Below are 26,261 nucleotides of genomic sequence, written 5' to 3' on the forward strand. Positions count from 1 at the left end.
TTTTTCAAGACACTTCTATAATATTGACCTTAAAATGTTTTTTAAAAAATTAAAAACTGCTTTTATTCTAGCCGAAATAAAACAAATAAGACTTTCTACAGAAAAAAAAAAATATTATCAGACATACTGAGAAAATCTCCTTGCTCTGTAAAACATAATTTGGGATATATTGAAAAAAATAATAAATTCAAAGGGGCTAATAATTCTGACTTCAACTGTATATATATATATATATATATATATATATATATATATATATATATATATATATATATATATATATCCTCTTGAGACCCCACTTGAGACTTGTGTCCTCTGTAGTGGACTTTGTGTTTTCATGAATTTTCTTTGAATTGTTTTAGCTACACTGTCAAGTCCTGTTGTACCGTTCAGAGGACATCCTGGGCTTTCTAGTGATATGTCATTTGATTGGCTGGCATGCTAGGAACCACTTCTTACACTGCATCCAAAATGGCTGACATACAAAACAGCACATTTTATGGGAAGAAGACAGGCATGTAAAATTTAGCTTTTAATTTTTTTTTTATATTATTATTATTACATATATATATATATATGTGTGTTTTTTAAAGTGTCAGGAACAATACATTTAGCTTTCAAAGCTGTTAACTTGTTTGTGTTTCAAAATATCACCTTTTTTTAAATGTCCACTATAGTGGACACCAGGACCATCTTGATGTAATTAATGACTGCATGTTGTAGGAGGCAGAACTGAAGCAGACAGGATTTTTTATAAGATAGTTGAGGGAGACTCTGACTTGAGTCTGACAATTAGACAATTAGAGACAATTAAAGAATGACAATCACTTTTAATTCACATTTATGTTAAATTTGTTTTGGATTCACATCACTTTTTTTTTAAGTCCGGCTCTCTTTCAAACTAAACTGTTTCGGGAATTTCAATACAAAAGAAAAAATGGCTTTTGTTTAGTTTTTGTTACATTAATATTGGATTAATATCCCTTTACAGCCATATCCTGAACAGTTTTGTTGTCTGAATGGCGGTCGTTTCGATCTAAAATGGTCCTGTCCACTACAGTGGACATGCTGTAAAATTAAAAATAAAAACAAAACATAAAAACTCTAAATTGTAGATTTTTTTTTTTTACCCAAAGAATGTAGGAAATCACAGAAAAAAAGAAAAAAAAATCTTTGGGTCTCAGGAGGATATATAACCTATACACACACACACACACACACACATATATATATATATATATATATATATATATATATATATATATATATATATATATATATATATATATAATATATAATATATATATATATATATATACAATGCAATATGCTCTGCAAGCGCAATTAAAAATGTGCTTTATCATGCTAGACTCATGTTAATATATTCAAATCCAAAAAGGAATGCTTTTCTGCTTGTAAGTAATCATTTAGTCGAAATAAGCAGTCATTTAGACACTTTTATCTTTGGCTATTTACAGTATAACGTTACAATACAAAGTCAATCCCCTGCAGAAAGATGTCGAGCTTGTTGACAACAATAATGTTCATGGGTAAAACAAACACTTTCTTGGACTTGACTTATTTTCCCCCTTTATTAGAGTTTGGGTAGGATTATTCCTCTGCTTCCAGGAGGGTTTTTCAGCTGCCGTGGTTTGAGCACAACCACATTAGGGAGGATCACACACATAAACACCCACAGGCTGAAATTAGCGCTCGACAGTCGACTATATGGAGCTGATCTGCCTGAACTGAGGGATAATCTTGCCTTTCCGCCGGGTTTCAGCCTCTGTAATGATGCTCGACAGTTTCTGGGTGGCTTTTAGCTCCCTCCCAGATTTAATAACAGGTAAGACGACAGACTTGGTGTATTTGTTATTAGTTAGTACCAATTAACAACTTTTAAAAACACTCACTGAAGAGTAGCATTAGCTCTCTGCTACTTACAGGCTATTTAGGCTACTTGTTTGAATAATGTGAAGGAATATATTAGTTTCCCATGTACTTTTGCAGCTGGAAGGGCATCCACTGTGTAAAACATATGCTGGATAAGTTGGCGGTTCATTCCGCTGTGGCGAACTCTGGTGAATAAAAGGACTAAGCTGAGAAAATGAATGAATGAATGAATGAATGAATAAATGAATGAATGAATGAATGAATGAATGAATATATTTAAGTTTGAAATACCATGAAATTTATTACTTGGTATATTTATTCACTCATATTGGCCTACTTGGAAAAGCATCTTTAAATCAACGTCTTAGGAATATAATAGTTTAATAAAACTCAAATAATTACATTTTAAATGTATATACATTTGTTGTCGCCCTCTAGTGGCAAATCAATGCAACTCTAAATAAATGGCCCAGAGTTCTTCAGTTCTTGATCAGAACAAACCATCGTTATACAATAACTTGCCTAATTATTACCCTAACCGGCCTAGTTAACCTAATTAACCTAATTAAGCCATTAAATGTCACTTTAACCTGTATAGAAGTGTTTTGAAAAATATCTAGTAAAATATTATTTACCGTCATCATGGCAAAGATAAAATAAATCAGTAATTAAGAATGAATTATTAAACTATTCTGTTTAAAAATGTGTTGAAAAAAAAATCTCCTCTCCATTAAACAGAAATTTAGGGAAAAAAATAAACAGGGGGGCTAATAATTCTGACCTCTGTGTGCTGTTTTGTAGGCTGCATTGTTATTGATTGCCTATAATTGATAGGGGGGGGGCAATAAACATATTGGGAAAAAATATTAATTAAAATACATTAAGTTAATGTAAATTATAATGACAAATATTTAGAACTAGGTTAAAGTTGTGTGTGTTGTGTGCGTGTTTGGTGTGTGTTTGCGCCATCATATTTTGTAAGCACCAGCAGATGGCGCTATATAATTTTTACCTAAAGGGTAGTTCGATCAAACATAAAAATAAATTGCACAAAAGATATTTTGAAGAATGTTTGAAATCAGAAATTATTATGAATGTCAATGGCTATACCTCTGACATTCCTCAAAATATATTTTGTGTTCAACCAAAGATACTCAAACTGGTTTGTATTATTAATATTTTTATGGAGCTCTATCTTTTAAAATAATTTGAACCACTGACATTATATCCACATCAATTGCAATATATTTACAGTATACATCAATATATTATACACCATTCATTCATTTTCTTTCGACTTAGTCCCTTTATTTATCAGAGGTCACCACAGCGGAATGAACCGCCAACTTATCCAGCATATGTTTTACACAGCGGATGCCCTTTCAGCTGCAACCCAGTACTGGGAAACACCCATACACTCTCCTTCACATACACTATGGCCAATTTAGTTTATTCAATTCACCTATAGCGCATGTGTTTGGATTGAGGGTGCTCATGCTACCCACAGCATCACTGTGTCGCCTATCCAATACACTATTTAAATTAGCATGCATATAAAATAAATGTAATAAAAATGTAATTAACTAATTATGAATGATTGATTTCTTTATTGTTATTTTCTACAAGTAGGCTACAATAACTAGGCCCAAGAAAATCATTCTGTCTCGAACTTCATCTGTTCCACACAGGTCAATTAACAAATTGTGCATTCATTAGACTAGATTTTCTCAAGGAGATGTCGTGTGTTCATCTGGAGAGTTATTAATTCATAATGTGCTGTGTCAGTGTGCTTGAGTGAGTGTGTCAGCTGGTGATCTGCGACCCCTCCCCCTCCCGTGGCCCCTCCCCCTCTGGATGTGCTTGGTCAGCTGCTGTCCGTCCACACGCAGCTGTGGAGTGGCTGAGAAAGACTGGAGATCCCTGCACTCATAAGGCACGACATCTGTCTTATAAACTCACCGTTATATACACATGATGTAAATACACAAGCAGTTTCCAAAAAAAAAGGCGGGATAAAGGGGTTTATTTTAATATATTAGTTCAAATATTTTTAAATATATTTAAATAAATTATCAATAAATAACCCAACAACGCCTCATATTAGAAGTCCTTATCAAAATAATGACAATCTGTAGAATTAATATTTAGTTCATCATACTTATAATCAACATGTAATCTATCTTTTTGTTATCAAAATTTATTAATCAATATAATGTTTATCAAATGAAACAATACAGATTTTTAAATAACACCATATGACTATGCTTATACTTTAGATTTAATATTTATATTTAATTTTCAGTTCATCATTTGTATTTTTTAGACATCTAAACTAATATTGTAGGTAAACTTAACTGTAAAAAATGTAAATATAAGAATTAATTTTATGATCTCTATAAATAGTATAAAATGTATATATATATATATTTTTTTTTAATTATTATTATTTTTTTTAATAATTTCAATTCAACATTACATGTATTTCTAATAAATGTAATAACGTTTTCATTTTGACAACCTTGAATGCTCAGTATGTTCGTTCATTCATTGATTTTCCTTCGACTAAGTCCCTTTATTCATCAGGGGTCGCCACAGCGAAATAAATCGCTAACTTTAGTATATGTTTTGAATTATTAATGTTATTCTTTAATTATTTAAAAGATAACTTTTGATTATCCTTTCAGTTGACAATCTCTAATAATTAGGCATGCACCCTTAAAGATAATAGATGAAACCTGTTACTGCATAATTTTATTCAATAAATAAATAATGAAAAATAAAACTTGTAACACCAAAGTAGCCACCTATTATTATTATTATTTGAAAAGCACTTTTCTCTATTTTTACAAACATTGAATGCTTTTGTCAAAATTAAAGTGATTACGTACTCAAAAAAGCATGTTCATGCAAATGTGTAACTCTCAAAGTATATAGCTTGTAGTTAAGTTTAAACACACTGTAAAACCCGACAGTCAACTTTATCAAATTAAATAAGTGTAGTTAACTCACAATTGATTGAAAGTTAACTCTACTCATTTGAAAAGAGCTTTGAACTCAGTGTTGAAAGTAATGAGTTAATGAAATACCTCATTACTTCAACTTAAATGGAGGTAGTTCACAGTACGCTTAACAGATCAGTTTTTTAAACTCAAATTGTTGCAATCGGTTTTCTCAAACAATTTGAGTTGCCTAAACCTATTTGATTTTACAGTAATCAGTTGGTTTGAGTTCTCTTCATTTATTGGGTTTTACTGCAGTTTTAGTGCTCAAATTGCTTCGTTTACTCAAATGGATTAAGTTCACAGGGTTTGTAACAATCGGTTTCCTCAAATTGTTTGAGTTGCCTTTTTGGGTTTTGCAGTTTAGTATTTAACATACACCGTAAAAAAAAATGCTGGCTTCCACACAATTCATTCATGCTGACTTAACACAAATTAATTAAGTTAGCTTAAATTTAAGTGGATTGAACATGAACAATTAAGCAGTGCCAAACATCTCAAGAATTGTGTTTTTTTGTTGTTGTAAATTTTAAATAAGTTTAATTAAGCAGCAAAATAATTTTTTTGAGTGTGTGCTTTTTATATTATATTATTGCACATCTTGTTTTTTTTTCCAGCTATTCGTAGTATATTTGATTTAATAAAATATATTTGATTCAAATAAGAGTATATTAATTGTTTCAAATAAGATATTTATTCAAATTTAAATAAAAATAAATTGTTGAATGCCTTACCCCTACCTTGACACTGTCAAAAATTCATGGGTTCCACACTTCATTAATGTTGTCCAAACACAAACCGATTAAGTCAACTTAACCGTTTCTACACATTTAAGTGGATTAAACATAAAACAGTTAAGTTGTCCTAAAAAACTCTAGAATTGTTTTGCGTCAGCTCATTTGAAATAAGTTTCATCAAGCAGCAAATCATTTTTCGAGTGTGTGCTATTTATAATATATTATTGCTCGTCTTGCAATTTGTCCAGCTTTTCTTATAGTCTTTGATTTGATATATTGTATTTCGTTTAATTAAAAATAAAATATATTAATTTTACATTAAAAATATATTAAAATTCAAATAAAAATATATTGTTGAATGCCTTTCCTCTACACCGACACTGTATGCAGGCCTTCCACACAATTCATTCATGCTGTCCAAACAAACTGAATAGGTCAGTTTAACTGTTTCTAAAAATTTAAGTGGATTGAACATAAAATAATTAAGCTGTCCCAAAAAACTCAAGAATTGTTGATTCAGCTCATTTTAAATAAGTAGCCTAATCAAGCAGCAAACTCATTTTTTTGAGTGTGTGCTATTTGTATTATAATATTGCACATCCTGCGTTTTTCTAGCTTTTCCAAGTCTATTTAATTTGATCAATTGTAATTCATTTCATTCAAATAAAACTATAAAAATTTCACATAAAATATTAAGAGTAAAATTAAATGAAATTGTTGAATGCCTTTCCCTCACCTCGACACTGTCAAAACTGCAGGTCCAAAAACAATTCATTAATGTAGTCCAAACACAAACCGATTAACTCAATTTAACTGTTTTTACAAATTTAAGTGGATTGAACATAAAACAATTCAGTTGTCCCCCCAAAATACTCATTTTAAGTAGCCTCGTTTGAACAAGCAGCAAGCAGGATTAAAGAATTAACTACAAAACAGTTAAGTTATCCCAAAAGATAAAAACATTGTGATGCTTCAGCTCATTTCATTAGCCTTAGTTTGGCTTTCATTAGCCTTAGTTTGAACAAACAGCTCCCCCCACCCAAAAAATGAGTGTATATTCAGAACAGTGCTTCATTGATGTGGACTTCTCAAAGGTTTTACATTCAATCTTCATTTGGTTGGTCTCGCCAATTACATATATGCCCATATAGAAAACCACATCAGTTAAAAGCTAATTGCAGTCAGATGGTGCTTCCTGTTCCATTCAACATACGCTGGTCCTTTCATCTGGCTTTACTTTTATCTTGTGTATATACAGGTAAGTCTTTAGTAGTTTGAAGTGCTTTATCAGAGCTTTGAAATGTGACGTCAGAAACAAGAAACAATCGACGTCGTTCAAATAATAGAGTGAAGTGGAACAGCTTGACGGCAGCTGCCTTTAAAGACGAGCTCTCTTTCTCTCATACACATGTTAAACACGTATGAATATTAAAACGGGTCACCGGCGAGTTTCTCTGTTTGTGTATGCAGACACGCGCCATTCCTATGCGCGCGCTCCAGCAGGTGTTTTGGCGGGGAGTCCCGCGCGCTGACAGGAATGATTAGCGGGTTTTTAGGGTGGAGCGCGCGGGTCAAACAGCTTTAATTCGCGCTAATTTGCAGGTCAAAGCGAGACGGCATGCTCTCATCCTTTCTTTTCATCTCTCCCGCTCATTTACGCGTCGCTTTTGTTCTGCCTATGTGGTCCCCAAAACATCCAGTCCACTTCTCCTCCCCCATGCAGTGCGCCTTCTGTCTTTTTCAGTTGTGTTTGCCATGAACAGTTACAACCAACACCTATGTTAGTTTTAAAAGGACAGTTCATCCAAAAATCTAAATATAGTCATGTGGCCAAATAGCAAAATGAAAATGTATTGAAGAATGTTGGAACCACTGACTTTTCCTATGGGTGGCAATGGTTACCGATTTTCAACATTCTTCAAAATATCTAAAATAAATATCTTCTTTTGTGTTCAACGGAGGGAAAAACACTATAACAATAGTTTCTTTGAACAAGTCAAGAGAGATTAAATGATAACAGAATATTTTCTTTTAGGTGAACTGTCTCTTTAAGTTCATATTAAATATATGTGAAGATTTTAATAAATAATTTAATGATAAACTTTCTGCTTTAGCTAATTAGCCATATGACAAAACACAATGAAAGTTTATTGAAGAATTTTGGAAACAGTATTTGTTTCTCTTATACTATTTATGTCAATGGTTACCGGTTTTCACCATTCTTCAAAAGATCTTCTTTTGTGTTCAACAGAGGGAAAAACACTATAAAAATGTGAACACTTAACAAGTCAAGAGTAGATAAATGATTCCAGATTTTTTTATGAATTGTCTCTTTAAGTTCATATTAGATAAGTAAAGATTTGGAAAAATAAATTCAGTGATAACCTTTGTGCTTTAGCTATTTAGCCAAATGACAAAACACAATGAAAGTTTATTGAATGTGGGAAACTTGTAACCACTGACTTCCATATATTTGTTTTTGCTATATGGATGTCAATGGTTACCTGTTTTCAACATTCTTCAAAATATATTCTTTTGTGTTCAACGGAGGGAAAAAACTAAAACAATAGTTTTTTTTAACTAAGAGTGAATAAATGCATGATAACAAAATATTCATTGAACTGGTTTTTAAGTTCATATTAAAAATATAAGAAGATAAAAAATTTAATGACCTTTTTGATTTAGCTATTTAGCCATATGACGAACACAATGAAAGTGTATTGAATGTTGAAAAGCTGTAACCACTGACTTCCGTATTTGTTTTTCCTATAGATGTCAATGGTTACCGGTTTTCAACATTCTTCAAAATATCTTTTTTTGTGTTCTATTGTGCTATAACAATATTAACACGATTAACAAGTCAAGGGTGAATAAATGATAACAGAATATTATTTTAAGGTGAACTGTCTCTTCATTAAAGATATGTGAAGATTTAGAATAAATACATTTAAAGATAAACTTTGTTTTAGCTATTTAGCCATGTGACAAAACACAATGAATGTATATTGAAGAATGTTGAAAAACATGAAACCACTGAATTAATATTTGTTTTTCCTATATTATATATGTCAATGGTTGCCGGTTTTCGTCATTCTTCAAAATAACTTCTTTTGTGTTAAAAAGAGTTAAAAAAAATCTATACCAATCGTTTTTTGTAACAAGTCAAGAGTGATTGTTATATTGATTATTATAGATTGATTATTATAGATTATTATAGATTATTATAAGAGTGAACAGTATATTATTTTTTGGGTGAACTGTATCTTTAAGTTCATATATAAAGATATGTGAAGATTTAGAAAAAATACATGTAATGATAAACTTTTTGCTTCAGCTATTCAGATGATAAGCAGTTAGTTTGAAACTGCGCCGCTTTATTTCCAGGTTAACAGACAAAATTGGCCATTTCGATTAAATGATAGGCTATTTATTTTACTTTTTGTATTTAACATTCTAGTAGATGCCATTCTACTAAATTTTATTCAGTAGTTTACACAGATTTAATTTCGTTTTTATAGTATATACTTGAAAGATTATTTCTTACGTGAAAAGCAATTACAAAAGCTTTGTTGTATTGTTATGAAAAAGTATTTAAACAAGTTGTACTCCAAAATTAGGATTAATATCTTAAAATAAGCCCTTGCGGACAGTAAGATTTTATTTGGGTCCAAGACAAAGCTATAGGACTAAGCTAGTTACCTATTTGTTTCCAAAATGGTCAATTATGACCACAAATAAGACAAGCATTACAATTTTCAAGTTGATTTGACATGACAAAAACAACTTTTCCCAAATCAGCTTCATTCTGATCAAGTAAAAATCTGAAGTCTCCATCTTCAAAGTTGCTGTCTCTGAACTAAAAGAACCAAAGCAAATCTAATAGAAAATATAGAGCATCATTCATTTTCCTTCAGCTTAGTCCATTATTTATCAGGGGTCGCCATTGCAGAATGAACAGTTAACTACTCTGGCATATGTTTTACCCAGCGGATGCTCTTCCAGCAGCAAAAATATAGAGCATAGATATTTGAAATAAAAGGTTAAGACTTACCCAAATAATGTTATTCTGGATATGTGCTCCAACCATATAGCTAGTCTTGCAAGAGTTGTGATCAACGTTTAATAATGATCAGTAGTTTGCTTCAATAACAGATTTTCAAGAGTTCACACTTAGCTGATAATCAATAAAGCGTATTTGGCATGCTGTTCCGGGAGAGAGCCCTGAGCTCGTAATATCCTCGAGCCCGGGGCTCCCTCCCGTTAGAAGGGCGAGAGGGGAGTTCGAGGTCAGGTAGGTCTCGAAAACTCCCCTGCTTGTCAGCGTGAGAAGTGTGAACTGAGGTTGTATTGGGTGATAATTTGTTTTAGTCGATTTGGCTATGGTTCATGTTTTGGACGGTGGGAGGAAACCGGGGAACCCGGGGGAAACCCACGCGAACACGGGGAAATCATGCAAACTCCGCACAGAAACACCGACCGGCCCGAAAGGTTGGACCGGCGGTGTTCTTGCTGTGAGGCAACAGTGCTAGCCACTGGGCCACCGTGTCGCCCAATCAGGAAAGGAGGAGGATGAAAGGGGTGGAAAGGGGGGAGCTTCAAGACGAAGATAACTGTGTGAGTGATAAACTCAGGTTATTTATAATGCTTCCGTAATCATCTAATTAGAGCCAGCCGTGTTGATTATAAGCACGTGATCCTCTCGAAATTAGTTTATGAATAAACCACACTTCGAAAAGTAGCTTTTTATTTTTACTATTATAACTTAGCCAGGCTCGAAGAACAACTGGACAAGACAAAGTTTGTATCCATAAACACATTTAATAAAACAATATATTTACAACAGTGAGGAATATGGCTCAGGGTAATTTTGTTCAAGACAAAATATTTAACTGAAATAAAACTATTATTGGAACAAAATGCAGTCAATAAACAATAAATAAATAACTTAGGCCATGACAAAATATATACATGATATATTAGGCAATAATAAATAGGCTTACTCGTTCTAACTTTAATTTAAAGTTACATGTTAGTCGCAGACTGTAAACAGCAAACCAAGTTGCTTATTCACGATTCAACTGTATAAACGGCAAAAAAGATATTAAATAAACAAGATGACAGAATCATATTATCACGTAATAACGCAAGTCAGACTCCGATTCGTCATTACTTCCGGTCTTTTCCCGCCACCACTCCGTGACGCACGTACTGAGCCCTTTTTCAGTCCATGCTTCTCCTTTCCTTACAGACGTCCGTCCTCTTTCTTTTCCCATAGAAATCTGCATGAAAGAAGATTATAAACATGAACAGTGTCTTTAAAAATGCTCTTATGTTATATTTAAATGAGTAGTAATGGTGTGATATTATCGGTCATGTTTGTTTACCTGTAATGCGCATGTTTGTTTGGCTCTTCGTCTGGACGCGTTTACGAGACTTTCTTCGTTGTGTTTGACTCTTACAGATCTTCATTGGACTTTCACATTTTCTGTCAACGTTTATGGTTCTTTGTGTTGTCGGCAAGTCCACAATTTGTCTCTTCTTCATTGTAATCGGAGCTGTTTCTCTGTAAAACAGCGGGCAGCCCTCAGCTGGGCTTTCCTCCCACTTTAAATCCCCATCCAGCGGCTGTCCTTCGCTGAAATTGAAGTTCCACCTCTGCTGGTCTCGTTCAGAAATTTCGCGAAGTTTTGACGCCAGTTCTCGCCTCAGCTCATCGTGATCCACCGGTCCGAACAGATTTCGGCATGTTCCCGTTCTCTTCAACAGAGGAGCGATCTCCTGAGGGACACTTTTCCTGGATGCCAGTCTTTCCCCGCCGATGCTGGAGAACAGGACGGTAGACATCGTCGATAATATCCCAAATCAGAGCGAAAAGCCACAAATAGAAAAAAAAATCCGTGTGAATCCCCCACACACGTCGTTGTACGTAGTAAAATAACGTGATTTAATCTCGTCAGATTTAAAGTCCTGCGCCTCAGCGGCGTAAAACCCACACACTTCGCTCCTATTGGTCAATGCGGTTGTGTTGTTAGACCCGCCTATGTTTGGTTGTGATTGGATAGCCTTGCGTGTATTCAGCTGTGATTGGTTGTGCGTCCTCGCATTGGCTCAATGTATGAATATTTATAGGTTTTACCGCTTTCACCCCCGCCAGCTCACATTTCACCACCTGGAGTGAAGTATTTTAAATATTAATAATGACAACAGTAGTTAAATAAGTAAAATAAAACGTCTTTTCCGTATATCAAAAAAGGTTTATGTTTATATTTATGTAGACTATATATATATATATATATATATATATATATATAAACATGAACAACTACAACAGTTGTTAAATAAGTCAAATAAAAAGTGTTTTTCGTATATCAAAAATATGTTTGTTTATTTTTCAACAAGTTTTCTTATGCAGACTATAATATATATATTCCATTAAACGGAAATTGAGGAAAAAAATAAACGGGGCTAATAATTCAGTGGGTTTAATAATAATTTTAACTGTGTGTGTATATATATATATATATACACACACACACACACACACATGATTTTTAAATTCATGTATTAGGCCTAATATATTTGATATTTGGGAGTCATGAAGAAGTTATGAAGAACAAAGTAAATTGTAAAAATCAAAACGTTAAAGGATTTTAAAATAGGATTATAGACTAAAATCAGGACACGTGACGTGTCTTTTACAGCTATAGTTTGTATACACTATTCAGTGAAAAAAATCATAATATAATTATCTAAAATATGTATAAAATATTAAATTACATCATGAAATATATGGCTGCGCATTAAAGTAAATTCATTCTTGTATGTAAACTACTGGTCAAAAGTTTGGGGTCACGATTATTAAATGTTTTAAAAATAAGCTTCTCCTGCTCACCAAAGCTGCATTTACTTATTCATAAATGCAGTACACATTGTAAAATTGTGACATGATATTGCACTATAAAATAACTTTTTTCAAACTAGTTTACAATTTAATTTATTTCAGTGACTTTAAAGATGAATTTTCAGCTTCATTACTCCAGTCCTCACAGTGTCACTTGATCCTTAAGATTTCACTATTACAATAATAAGTATTATTATTATTATTATTATTATTATTATTATTATTATTATTATTATTAATGGTAATAATAATAAAATCAATTAAATAATAATAAAAGTAATTTCTATTGAAACGACATACAATAAGAAAGAAGTTATTTGAAATAAATTTTGAATTTTAATTTGAATAAATATTTTGCAATTTCTTTACATTTAATACACGCTGCCTTGGTAAACGGAATAATTTTCTTAAAAAAAAAAAAAAAACTGGAAAAAAAATGACCCCAAACTTTTGACTGTACACATTTATTTACAATTTTGAGTAACATTTTATTATTAATATAATTTGCCTTGATTTGATTGTTTAAATATATATTTTAAATTCATTTAATGAAAAATAAGGCGACGCAGTGGCACAGTAGGTAGTGCTGTTGCCTCACAGCAAGAAAGTCGCTGGGTCGCTGGTTCGAACCTCTGTGTGGAGTTTGCATGTTTCCTCCGGGCGCTCCGGTTTCCCCCACAGACCAAAGATATGCGGGACAGGTGATTTGGTTAGGCTAAATTGTTATCGTATAGTGTGTGTGTGTGTGTGTGGGTTTCCCAGAGATGGGTTGCGGCTGGATGGGTATCCGCTGCATAAAAACGTGCTGGATAAGTTGGCGGTTCATTCCGCTGTGGCGATCCCGGATTAATAAAGGGACTATAAGCCGACAAAAAAATTAATAATTACAAATAATCTGTTTTTTTTTTATCTAAATACATTATAAAATCGATTATTTATTCATATAATAATGATAATACAATCAACAAACACAATACAAATAATGAACTATAATCTCAGCTGCTTTTACATGACAAAAAGAAAAAGTTTGAAATCTGTTAATGTGTAAAGATCATGTAAAGATCAGCTGAAAGAAAATCTAGTCATCATTTTGTTCACTGTTTGAGCCATTGGTTTGAGCTTAGTCAGTAGTTCAACAGCGCCCCCTTTTAATCACACTATGGTATTACACTAAACAAACGGATAAATCTAAACGAGATTAGATAAGAAGTTTATGACCTTGTTAATTGCTGGCTTCAGTCACCACATTTATTATAGGGTTACTCTTCTAACCCTAAATGGCTCTGAATTGGAGTCAAACAAATCTACACAAATCTCCCTGTGCAACAAGCAGGTTTAACAAGCTTCATTAGAGAGAAGCCTGCAGAAACCCTTTAGCAAAAATATAATTCAGTTCTTATCCATGTGTTTTAGAAAAGACTCACATGTTTAGACTGACTAAGTGCAGTGTTTGAGGAGCTGACTCTGCTTTCTGTGAAGCTTTCAGAGCTGTACAAACACTTGCTGTAGGACATAATGTGTTTTACATAAACAGACAGCTTACATAATGTATGGGTATTATGATCCGAGTGTTGTCTATTAGTTTTTACAGTTCTGGTTTAATGTAGCCCACTTTTCTCATAATTTAGACATGAGCCATCATGTGATTAAATTATGTACACCTAATACCCAAACTTGGTCCTGGAGGGCCGGGGTTCTGCAGAGTTTAGCTTCAACTTGCTCCAACACACCTGCCAGGAAGTTTTTAGTATATCTAGTAAGAGCTTGATTAGCGGGCACCCCTGACCTAATATGTCACCCATGTGTAAACCTGTGAAGGAATATCTATAGATTTGAGTCTCTATTTGAAATATGTAAACACACACACACACACACACACACACACACACACACACACACACACACTGTATCACATTACAGCGTCATTAAAATCATCAATAATGAACAAATAGGTTGATCAAATAGTGGCTGCAGCAGAACACAGCGCTCTACATATTTGTGTGCATAATATTTTTAAAAAAATTGTTTTTAATGCACAACTTATCAGGAACATACATGCAACATAACAATATAAAAGGTGAACACAAAAATATATAATGGTAATATATATATATATATATATAAAATCCACAAAGCATAACAAACAGCATTTGTATATCCAGTGAACAGGGGAATCAAAAAAACCTAATAATTGATAAGAGATTTCTGTTTGTGTATGTGAAATATTGCCAATAAATTAAGGAGATTAACAATATATTCAAGACTTTTGTTGGGTTTGTTTTCATAATTTAAAAAAATGTATCTTTTTGGTATGGAAAAACAACCAAAGACCTGTTCTTGCACAAAGGAAATGTCTAATAATCTTGCTCTTTAAAAATTAACTTACGTAATCAGAGGTAAAGCAGAGACTTTTAAAAAAGTGAGGTCCCCTTTCAGTTGCTTTATAAATGGATAGAAAAAAGGATGTCTTTGGAAAGATGACTGTAATTTAAAATTCAATGTAATAGTTTTTTTTTTTGTATTTGTATTTTTACAGTACTGTATTTTATTCTATGTTATAATTTATTTTAAATGTCATTTTTGTTTAACCAATGTTGGGGTGGGAAAGTAGATTCTGAAATATCATAAGTTAACATTCTGTGCTGTTTGTTGGGTTTTGTATTTAAATTAAAATCTATAAAAACAAAGTTGAAAAAAGTGGAAAATAAAATAAAAAAATAGTATCTTTTCATGTAAAATAATAACAAAACAAAATAAAGTTTTGTCATTTTAAATATATATTTTGCTAGATCCTTCTGTTTACATTTAGTTTACATACTGTTTGCATTCAAACAATAAATGACAAAGGCTCTCTTTATCTGCATTACAGAAACTACAGATGTCTTTCATTTCAATGTATTTTGATCATAAAAAATATACTGGGTAAATTGTGTATAGCTATTTTTAAATTATTTCTTTAACCAGGCTGTTTTGCAATTATTATAAACTATAATAGAGTTCTAAAAAAAATAAAAAGAGTATTTTTTTTAGCTTCTGATAAATATTACGAATGTGCAGGGGGGATTTAGTGATATTGGGGCCCTAAGTTGTTCCAACCATGGGGTCCAAAAGTTTTAAAATGCACATTTTGTACTTTATTTTTAATAGATTTATATCACACAATCACTCCTTTTCTGCATTTCGTCTTAATGCAAAATAATATGAACAACATGTAAAGCATCTTGTAAATTTTTTTAAGTGATTTGTTTTCATGAAATGAATTCACAACTTTTACCTAATTTGACTGCTGGACTTCTCCATGATTGAGGGTGGGGGATATATTTGCAGAGTTGTAATAAACAGTAAAGCTTTATTTTTTAGACACTCATCATGCAAAATATGATAGAAAATTATGCTATATATAATGAACAGGTACTTATTTGGGGGCCCTCAGATTTCCTGACTTTCCTTATCTTGCTTATTGGTTAAATCCGCCCCTTTGAATGTGTTTATTATTACATTTTTTATTAGTTAACTCAACATCTTCTAAATGTAATTTTGGGTTAACAACAGACAAAGAATTAGAGCAAATGTGATTTTTAATACGTTGAATCAATTTAACAGGGATAGATTTTATAACTAAATTAAACAGTATTGGGTAACTATTATTATTAATTATTATTATTATTATTATTATTATTAATGCTTAAAAAACAAAGTACAGAGCAATACAAATACAAAAAGAAAAAAAGAAAAGGGTCAGGGGTTTACAAAATATGGCAAATAAGACAAACTTAAGAAAAGTTAAGAGCCTTGTGGGATTACAGGATCTTTTAGGATTCAAATAAAAAATAAAAATAAAAAAACAGGGCTTTTTTATTAGTGTTTTCCTTTATGTTGTTCGTATAATGTTGTAATTCTTTTAGTATAGCAGGACAAAAGGGTTTCTGGCTATTACATTTGCATCTGTGAATATGGTACTTTGTAAATATTATCAAAAAATTAATAACATAATCTTCCTTCCTTATTTATTTGTTAAAAATCCAAAAATAACATGTTGATATTCTAAACGGAAATTTGACAATAATTTGTTGTTTATGAATTTAAAGATCTCGTATCATGTTTTTTTTTTTAGAATTGACAAATCCAAAAAAAAAAAATGTGACACAGATTCTGGCTCTGACAAACAAAATGAACAGTTTTGGTCTGTTTTCTGTCTAAACTTGGAAAAAAAAATATTTGACAGGATAAAAATTATGCAGAATTTTAGAAAAATTTAAAGACTTCTTAAAATTAGTTTGTAATAAAAAATTGGTAGGCAACGACCAAATCTTCTTCCAATTTAAACATCTGATGAACCCAGACCAGTAAGAGTTTATGTAGGTTTACTGACTATGAGGGATTGAAATAAGGGACGTATGGCCTTATTTTGGTGAGAAAAATTTTTTTTCCACATAGTGTATCTTTAGGATGTAACGAAGATATATTTTCTGAATATGAATAACTTTTATATACTGAGACAATACATAAGTGAAGGGTAAATTATTTTCTGTTTCCTTTTTTTTTAATTGAAGCATAAAACTGACAAGTATACAGGATTATATATAATGATAGCAGTCATACAAATTTTAATGATGCAGAACATACATTAAACAACCAAAATATTGTATTATAGATCATATTTAAATTATTAAATTGTACAGATATTTTTTTCATTATTAGAGAGGTTTTTATAAATATTTTTATATTTTATAAATATATTTAAATATTTTTAAATCTTTACAGAAAAAATTAAAGGAGGAAGTAGACATTACTTTTGCCCTGTGTATGTGAAACTTCCCAAGAAAAATTATCAACTTCAAAGCATTATCGACTGTATCATAGCCAGTTTTACAATAAAATAAAAATTATGCATTCGTTAAATTATTTATTTTGTAAAATGAAACAAAAATCAACCCTGAAACCTGGGGAAGTATTTGTGCACATTATTTGATGACCAAAACACACGTTTATGACGCTGCCAATGAGATGAGCGGAAATGACGCCATGCCGCGCGACCTTACGATGGTTATATTTTTCTGAAGCGCACGAGAGGTGCGCGTGCGTGTGCTTGTGCTGCAGCCCATAAAACTGTTTTATCGCCTCTCGTAGGATGGGGAGTCCGCTTTGGGTTTATGTGTGACGTTTAAAGAGGTTGTTTCATATCGCTTCTTTAAGACTTACGTCTTTGAGCGACTGTTGATCCGGTTAATGCGCGCACGCTCCGTTACCGGGCAGTGGCGGGACGCGCGCGCGAGCTCCCGTGACTTGCTTTTAATAGTTTTATGCTTTATTTTAAAGGCTAAACTCTCCAATTACCCCGTAGTTCAGGTGAGTGTATGCTGATTGAGTTGTAGTGATTTATTCAGGTAGAGTTCGGGCGTAAATCTCAGTGTTTAGTTTGGGTTTAGTCAGAATTCACATGAGGTTTTCTTATACTTCATGTGTGTTGGTCAGATTTAGCATGGATATGTTGGGTTAGGGTCGGTTTATTCGCAGGACAGGTTAAGTCAGTCGTGTGCAGGTTTGTTTGGTTTGGTTCTGTCAGAAATGACCGGTCTGTTGGGTTACAGATAGTTCAGCTGTCAGCTCGGTTTAGTTCAGGTTCAGCTCACAGCTGCCGAGGTTTTAAACCATAGATGTGTGTTTTTAGGCTGAGTTTGCTTGTGTTGGGATTAGTTAGCTGTTACTGAAACTCAGGAGGCTTGGGTCAGGTGTAGGTTGGTTCAGGTTTAGTTTTAACTGCAGGTGTATCTCAGCGTGATGGCTAAAGGCGAGTGGAAGAGGTCTGGCGCTGATGATCTCCCATTACCCGGCCGCTCTGAGTGCGAGGTGTTCGATGATGGAACCAACACTTTCTTCTGGTGAGTTCATGTCGCTTATCATCAGATAATGAATCATTGTGTGTGTTTGCGTGGAGTGTATGAAGGGATCTGATGGTGAGTATGTGATGTCCAGAGGCTGTTTGGTAGTATTACAGCTTTGCTCGGCTTTTCTCTGTTCTGCAACCTCAGCAGAACAACACTCGATCCATTAAAGGCTTTAAGATGGACAGATGCCTTAGAAGAGACTCTTTCTCTGTTTGTGTCTCACAGCCACATAGAGGAAAAACATGACTGATGGATAGTTTATATACATAATATGCTGCCAAGTCTTGAAAATTTGGACTTTTCTTTTGATAACAGCTAAAACTATAAAAACTACAATATGCTAATATGTGTTCAGTAGGCATGAGATGAACACCGTGTTCAAGGTATACCACTGTTTGGAAAAGTCAAGGTTTTAAAACCGACAATATTTTCTGCCATACCGTTCCTAAGGTATGAGTATGTTTTTTATACAATTTTTAATTTCTTTTAGTTTTCAGTACAACAGTATCTCCAGCAGAAAGGATCTCCAAAATTGCCATTTTAAATTGTAAAGAAATCTGTGTTTTTGAAACAAATGAAGTCAGCAGAAGTGAATGATTCATTTGAATTATTTAGCCTGACATGGTTATTGTTCCAAAATATTTGAAATGTTTCTCAAATAAAAATATATTGTGTACAAAGGAGAAAAAGGTTTTGTTTTATTACCCAGACATTGAAAAGTAATATATTTTAGAGCAGTATTCACAATACAGTCATACCGTGATATTTATATCCAAGGTTATCATACCGTCAGAATCTCATGCCAGCCCATGCCTAGTGTTCAGTCATGTGTTTCTGTACTACGATCCAAATTATTATTCATATTATTATTATTATTATTATTATTATTATTCATGTTATTAACTATTATAATCCTTTTGCATAATTATGAAATAATTTACATAATTATAATTTGCATAATTTACAGTATAGTATCTCAAACTGTATTGAGCAGGGTTGAAGTCCACATTCAAAAGTTTTTTTTTTTCATTCTTGATTGAAACATTTTGTACAATTGATTTTATTTGAATTATTATATATTGTTTTGCTTTAATCTTATTTAATTTGTTATGAGCAATATTTGGAATTGTTTTAGTTTTATGGTTGGTGTGTGTGTGTGTGTGTGTGTGTGTGTGTGTGTGTGTGTGTGTGTGTGTGTGTGTGTACAATAATGTGCAACATGAAAATGCACGTCCGTCCGTCTGTCTTTCTGTCTGTCTTTCTGTCTGTCTATCAGTCTACATATAGTGTCTGTCTACCTTTCTATTTAATTACCTGTCCATCTGTTTATCTATCTATCTATCTGTCTGTCTGTCTGTCTGTCTGTCTGTCTGTCTGTCTGTCTGTCTGTCTGTCCATCTTTAATAAAATCTCTGCACTCTTCTCGTCTCTTTCCCTGTGTGAGTGTGTGTGTGAGTTGGGGTGTGAATGATGAGGCGTGGTTGTTGATGATCAACCCTTATACCCGCTTGGCAGGTTTGAGATGTGAACAAAAGGAAACAAAACAGACGTCTCTCAAATAGGCATTTAAACACATTCTCGTCTCTCTGGTTTTCTGCAGGAGGGCACATACCGTGACGGTGCTGTTCATCCTGACATGTGCTCTGGTTTATGTGACACTATTGGAGGAGACGCCACATGACACTGCGTACAACACTAAACGGTAAAGTCTGCAGTTCAGAGCCCCTGAGAATGAGATGTACTGTTTCTTTCCTGAGCACAAGCTAAAGTTATCCAGAAATGTCACATGGCCATCGCTGGGAGGGGATTGGCAAGTGTCATGCTTTCTATTGGCTAACAGGATTATGTGTGACATCTGTTGCTGATCACAAAGTACAGGTCACAGACCGACCCGCTGCGCTTAAAAGCACATGACCTTTATCAGAAGAAAGAGCAGCTTTTATTTTTTGTGCTGTTTTTATAAGTGGTGTTTGAGTTTTGAACCATTTGAGAATGTCACCATAGTAACTAAGAAGCAAACTACAAAACAAACACTCAAGGAAAAATATGGTGCAACAGTTCAGTTCTGGATTGTGAAATTGATTCTGAATGCTGTGCTTCCCACAGGTTTGAAGTATACTTGCGGTGGTGGCCGGATTAATTTACCCCATTTACCCACATCACATAATTAGTAACTATATGCGACCAAACAAAACACAATTTAATTTTTAACAATGATTGCATTTATTATGACCCTGTTATACACTGTTTCTTTTCAATGGGTTTAAGAAATAAAAAAAGAAATCTACTATTTCTCTTAATTTTATGCTATTCAGGAGCCATGTGCACCCACTGACAGATAAACTCTGTTTCTCTCTCTGACATTCAAGTTTGTTTTAGACTTAAAATTATTTTAGAAATGTATAAAATATGCAATATATTGACATCATAAAGTTAATAAAATATACAGAAAATGAGAAATAAATTACAGAAAAAATAAATAAAAACAGACGTTAACTCTAAAACTTTAATAATTACAAGTATTACAGCCCAAAACTGGCTTGAATAACAACATCAAGGTTTGAGCCGAACATGAAAGGACACTGACGCTTGAATTAACGAATTAAAGTCCCGTCAATAAATCGTTCTAAAAATCAAATGTTCCAAAACAGGCAACAAAATATTAACAAAACACAGGTAGGGCAGCTAAACAAAACAGTTTGACTATAACTGTTCTTAATGGATAGATTACCTACAACTCCCATGAAAGGAATAAAAAAACAGGCGATTCTTCCAGCCCACTGCTTTCCTTCGTTAAACTTAATTAATACCAAAACGTAATAAATACCGAAACTAAATTAATACCAAAACGCTTCAAAAAACAAAGTATCAAAATAAACAAACTAGTCAACACATTAAGAAAACTAAAGGATCCAAAAGTTAACACGTACAAAACAGTTAAGAGAGCGGCATGTAGATGGATCTTGGCATGTGCGGAGCACCGCCAGCCAGACCGCCTGAGCGCAAGCCACCGAGAGCTGAGAGAGAGAGCGCGAAAGAGAGAGCCGAGAGATACAAAAGAGAGATACAAAAAGTGTAAAAGGTTGATGATAATAGTAAAAAAAAAAAAAGTGTCACTAAATATGCTTGGGTGATCACTATTATACCTGGGCGGCCTGCTTAAGTAAAGTCTATGTGTGGGAAGCACTGGAATAATAATAGCTGTTGAAGGCAGAACTTCTGTGAAGTTGTTAATCAGTTTTTTAAAGGGACAGTTCACCCCAAAATAAATATTTGCCTTTATTTACTCTATTTTCTCACCCTTACGTGGTTTCAAACCTTTGTGAGTGTGTCTTTTTTCTGTTGAATACTAAAGAAGATATTTTAAAGAATGCTAAAAAATCTGTACCTACTGACTTTCATATTAGGAAAAACAAATACTATGGAAATCGATGGTTGCATGTTTCTAACATTTTTCAAAATATATTTTGTGATTAACGGAGCAAAGAAACTCAGAAAGGTTTGGAACAAGTGAAAGGTGAATGAATGATTTCAGAATTATTTTTTGTGAACTATCCATTTAAGTAGTAATTTTTAATTTACTTAGAAAATAAATATGCAAAAGATAAACCCTTTCTTCACAATCTACGAAAACCAGTAGAATGATTTTTATGTAAAGACTTTTTTTGTGAGGAAAAGCACAATTCTGAACAAAACATGTTTAAAATAAAGCAAAAAAAGAAAAAAATATTAAAATAAAAATGATTAATTCAAAATAGTCTTTAATAGTTTGGAAAAAAGGTTTACATAAAACAGTGAATTGCAGTTTGACAAACATGTTACTATGATTAGATGCTTTCGTAAAGGGACAGTTCACCTAGAAATTGTTATCAGAACCACTCATTTAATTAATTCGAACTATAGTCTTGTAAAGCCAGATGTATAAAGTCTGTAGTTTTAGATATATACCTAATAATCAAAGTGACTGAGCAGTTTTAATTATAGCTGTCAACTGTGAAATGCAGTTTGTCAAACATGTCGCTATAATTAGATGCTTTCTTAAAGGGACAGTTCATCCAAAAATTAAAATTGTCATAAGAATCACTGGTTTCCAAAACTTTAAGTTGCTTTCTTTTGTCGAACACAAAGTATGATATGCTGAGGAAAGTCGAAAAAACTGACATTGACTAACAATAGCTAATATTTATCGTTCATTGTCCACCAGTTTCCACCATTCATCAGAATATCTTGTTTTGTGTTCAACAGAAGAACTTTAATAAAGTTTAGAATCACTTGAGTGAATTTTTGGGTGAACTATCCCTTTAACTGTTGTTTTCTCTCTGTTGACAAATGATGTTGTTTTTTTTAATGTAGACTTAAGCTTGATACTTTTGCCTGGCACAGCAACAAAGCTGAATTACAGTACTATATTTAAAAAACAAACTTTTGCAGAAAAAAAAAAGATCTGATCCTAATTAGACATGGTTATTTCTGCCATTGTGGGCTAAATTGTAAGTGATTAATTTAGGATGCATTATATATATATATTTATTTATTTATATATATACACATAACACACACACATTCACCCATAAATTAAAATTATAATTTGTAACCTGCATTTTACATGTTTGAGACCTTTGAGTGTCCTTGGTCTTTTAACAATAATCATGTAAGAAGATATTTTGAAGAATGCTGAAAACCTGTAACCATTGACATCCATAGTACCATAGAAAAACAAATACTATGGAAGTCAATGATTATAGGTTTTCAGCATTCTTCAAAATATCTTCCTTTGTGTTTACCGGAAGAAAGAAACTCATAAAGGTTTGGAACCACTTGAGGGTGATTAAATGGTGATTAAATTTTCATTTTGGTGTGAACTAACCATTAATGCAAATAGAAGTGGTGACATTTACTAAACCAGGCCATTATGTTTGCCCACCAATGCAAATGTCTCCATTATATAAAGACACAAAAAAAAGAGATTAATCAGAATCTGGCACGTCACATTGGGTGTTGATTGAGTGAAGAATTTACTGATGAATAGTGTGACACGTGAAATCTTCACTTTTTATTTCTCTTAAATTAGTATATTCAAAACAGCTTTAAACTCTGATTTACTAATAAACTTTAAATACAGTTAATACTTAAATGACCTGTAAAATGCTTTAATACTTAAAATTCTCCCAAAAATGTAAATAAATAACATAAAAACAAACTAATTGAGTTTGATTTGTTACAGCAAGCAGCTTTTGTTTTTTTTAGTTATTTTTGCTTTGAAATTATGCTTAAAAACTAGAGTTTGTGAATTATACATGCACTACCTGACAAAGTCTTGTCATCGATCCCAGTTGTAAGAGCAACAAATAATAACTTGACTTCTAGTTGATCATTTGGAAAAGTGGCAGAAGGTAGATTTTTATAAGATGATGAAACATCTGTTGAACTGCATCCCATTCATCACAAATACTGCAGAAGACCCATTGGAACCCACATGCATCCAAGATTCTTATAGAAATCAGTCAAGTTTGGTGAAGGAAAAATCATGGTTTGGGGTTACATTCAGTATGGGAGATCTGCAGAGTGGATTACAACATCAACAGCCTGAGGTATCAAGACATTTGTGCTGCCCATTACATTACAAACCACAGGAGAGGGCAAATTCTTCAGCAGGATTGCGCTCCTCCTCATGTTTCAGCCTCCACATCAAAGTTCCTGAAAGCAAAGAAGGTCATAATGCTCCAGGCACCAGACATGAACATTATTGGAGGAGGCATTGAAGATGAATCCAAAGAATCTTGATGAACTCTGGGAGTCCTGCAAGAGTGCTTTCTTTGCCATTCCACATGACTTTATTAATAAGTGATTTGAGTCATTGCAGAGATGTATGGATGCAGTCCTCCAAGCTCATGGGAGTCATACACAATATTCATTCTTTCTCCACTGCAGCATGACTTTATATTCTATACTGTACATTATTACTGTCAAGTGACAAGACTTGTCTAAGCAAAGTCAGATCTTACTGTCCTAATTAAATAATTCAAAAATCAAGGCATGATCATATTTTATTTTGGTAAAATAAGCGTAATCTAGAGGCCTTTGCCTTTTATATAAAGCACTTCTGATACAAAATGATCAACTAGAAGTCAAGTTATTATTTGCTGTTCCTAAAACTTGGATAGGTGACTTCTGTCAGTTAGTGTATAACTGCTTTAACAGTAGTCTTGTGAAGAACTACACTTGCCATGATTCTGCAGAGAATTTCCGCCAATTAAAGAACTGACAAGCAAATCTCTCTAAATAATTCTGAAGCTTCGGCCTCTCCCATGAAAAAGCGTCTCTATATGTTCTCAAATTAATTAATATTTCAGTGCATAATAGGCACACATTTTCATATAAGCTCTTTAAATCAACAGTTTTATCTTTCTCCTTCAGTTTTATGTACTCATTCAAAGTTCTATCTTCATAAGAGTTAAACGCTAAACTGTGTATTAGCATTATATATCCATTAATTATAAGCCATTAATTTATTCTTTTATTTTTGCTTATTCATTATTCATATATATATATATATATATATATATATATATATATATATATATATATATATATATATATATATATATATATATAGTCTATCTCTGTCTATCTATCTTTATATATATATATATATATAAAGATAGATAGACAGAGATAGACTATATATATATATATATATATATATATATATATATATATATATATATATATATATATATATATAGAGAGAGAGAGAGAGAGAGAGAGAGAGAGAGAGAGAGAGAGAGAGAGAGAGAGAGAGAGAGAGAGAGAGAGAGAGAGAGAGAGAGAGAGAGAGAGAGAGAGAGAGAAGAGAAAGAGAAAGAGAAAGAGAGAGAGAGAGAGAGAGAAAGAGAGAGAGAGAGGAAAATAAATAAAAACATACGTTTTTTTTTTTTGCTTTAAATCCAAAGTTTTCAAGTGTTTTATTGTTTTAAAATTTGTGTAAATAAGGAATTAACAGAAAGCAACTGCTTTTAATTGTCACAGGAGCACCTCGGCAATGTGTCCGAGTTATGAACAAAAATCTTGCTACAATTCAATTACGGCTTGTTTTTGTTTATTAGGGCTTTTAAATAATACAAAGACAATCAGACAAACAAACAAACCCTGAGGGCTGCCAATAATTACAATTTAATAAAAACCAAAAAAAAAGAAGCCAGAACTATCTTAAAATAAAATAAAAAATCTGAGTTTGTGTAGGAAGGATTGGAGAGGATTTCAAAGTCTTCTGAATTTGTCCTGTTTGTTTTAGAGGTTGTATATTAATCTTTCTAAGGAAACAACTGGAAAATCCACATGGAAATAGTTGGACTTTGAGAATTACACCATTTAAGTAATATACAATTTCTTAGCCAAAATGTCAGAGCTGTAAACAGAGGTTTGAGTTCAAGAGGTTTTTAGGAATGTCATTCAACAAAAAAAGTGAGGGGGAGGAAATAAAACTTTCACTGCTTGTTTTTAACACACATTTGTTTTTGTCTGTTTCAGAGGAATTGTAGCCAGTATTCTGGTGTTCCTTTGTTTTGGAGTAACACAAGCTAAAGATGGCCCTTTCACTCGTCCTCATCCAGGTCAGACCCTTTACCTTTACTTAAACATGATCTAACCCTGAGCAGAGCGCGCTCACCTTCACTCTCAGATGATTTAACCTTAACCCAGGTGTCACATCGCCCTCCTGTCATTTACTGTAAATAGACGTGGAGATGCTATAATTGTGGAGCAGCTAAAAGTAGGGACTTAACCACAGGTTTCAGTACTGTGACATGATTCTCAGCAGCTTTTCCAGTAACATACTTTCCAG

At 32.8% G+C, this 26,261-nt stretch overlaps 2 protein-coding genes across 4 annotated transcripts in view; one reads left to right on the forward strand and one right to left on the reverse strand.

Moving 5' to 3' along the window:
• Positions 1 to 10,427: 10,427 nt before the first annotated feature.
• Positions 10,428 to 11,624, reverse strand: cdkn1cb (cyclin dependent kinase inhibitor 1Cb). Its single transcript, XM_087311663.1, has 2 exons — positions 11,014 to 11,624; positions 10,428 to 10,908 (listed from the first exon to the last, which is right to left on the reverse strand). Exons 1-2 carry the CDS (start codon positions 11,471 to 11,473, stop codon positions 10,850 to 10,852), a joined length of 519 nt encoding a protein of 172 aa, XP_087167789.1. The 5' UTR covers positions 11,474 to 11,624; the 3' UTR covers positions 10,428 to 10,849.
• Positions 11,625 to 17,572: 5,948 nt separating this feature from the next.
• Positions 17,573 to 26,261, forward strand: part of ptdss2 (phosphatidylserine synthase 2) — a 30,977-nt gene continuing 22,288 nt past the window's right edge. For 2 of the 3 annotated variants that reach the window (XR_015525493.1, XM_087310236.1), the window contains exons 1-4: positions 17,573 to 17,879; positions 18,297 to 18,412; positions 20,019 to 20,120; positions 25,949 to 26,031. Coding sequence is in view for 2 of the 3 variants with exons in the window: in XM_087310236.1 (XP_087166362.1) it covers positions 17,760 to 17,879; positions 18,297 to 18,412; positions 20,019 to 20,120; positions 25,949 to 26,031 (421 nt within the window). In the remaining variant the exon portion in view is untranslated. 3 annotated transcript variants of the gene reach the window in all.

This window comes from Danio rerio, chromosome 25 (genome assembly GCF_052040795.2).
Source record: "Danio rerio strain M-AB ecotype USA chromosome 25, GRCz13ab, whole genome shotgun sequence".
NCBI classification, from domain to species: Eukaryota; Metazoa; Chordata; class Actinopteri; order Cypriniformes; family Danionidae; genus Danio; species Danio rerio.

Excerpts from the sequence above, each read along its gene's own strand:
- cdkn1cb (XM_087311663.1), bottom strand. The coding sequence starts at position 11,473 with ATGTCTACCGTCCTGTTCTCCAGCATCGGCGGGGAAAGACTGGCATCC. Across the intron at positions 10,909-11,013 it reads AACAAACATGCGCATTACAG|ATTTCTATGGGAAAAGAAAG; the intron begins GTAAACAAACAT and ends TCTTTCATGCAG.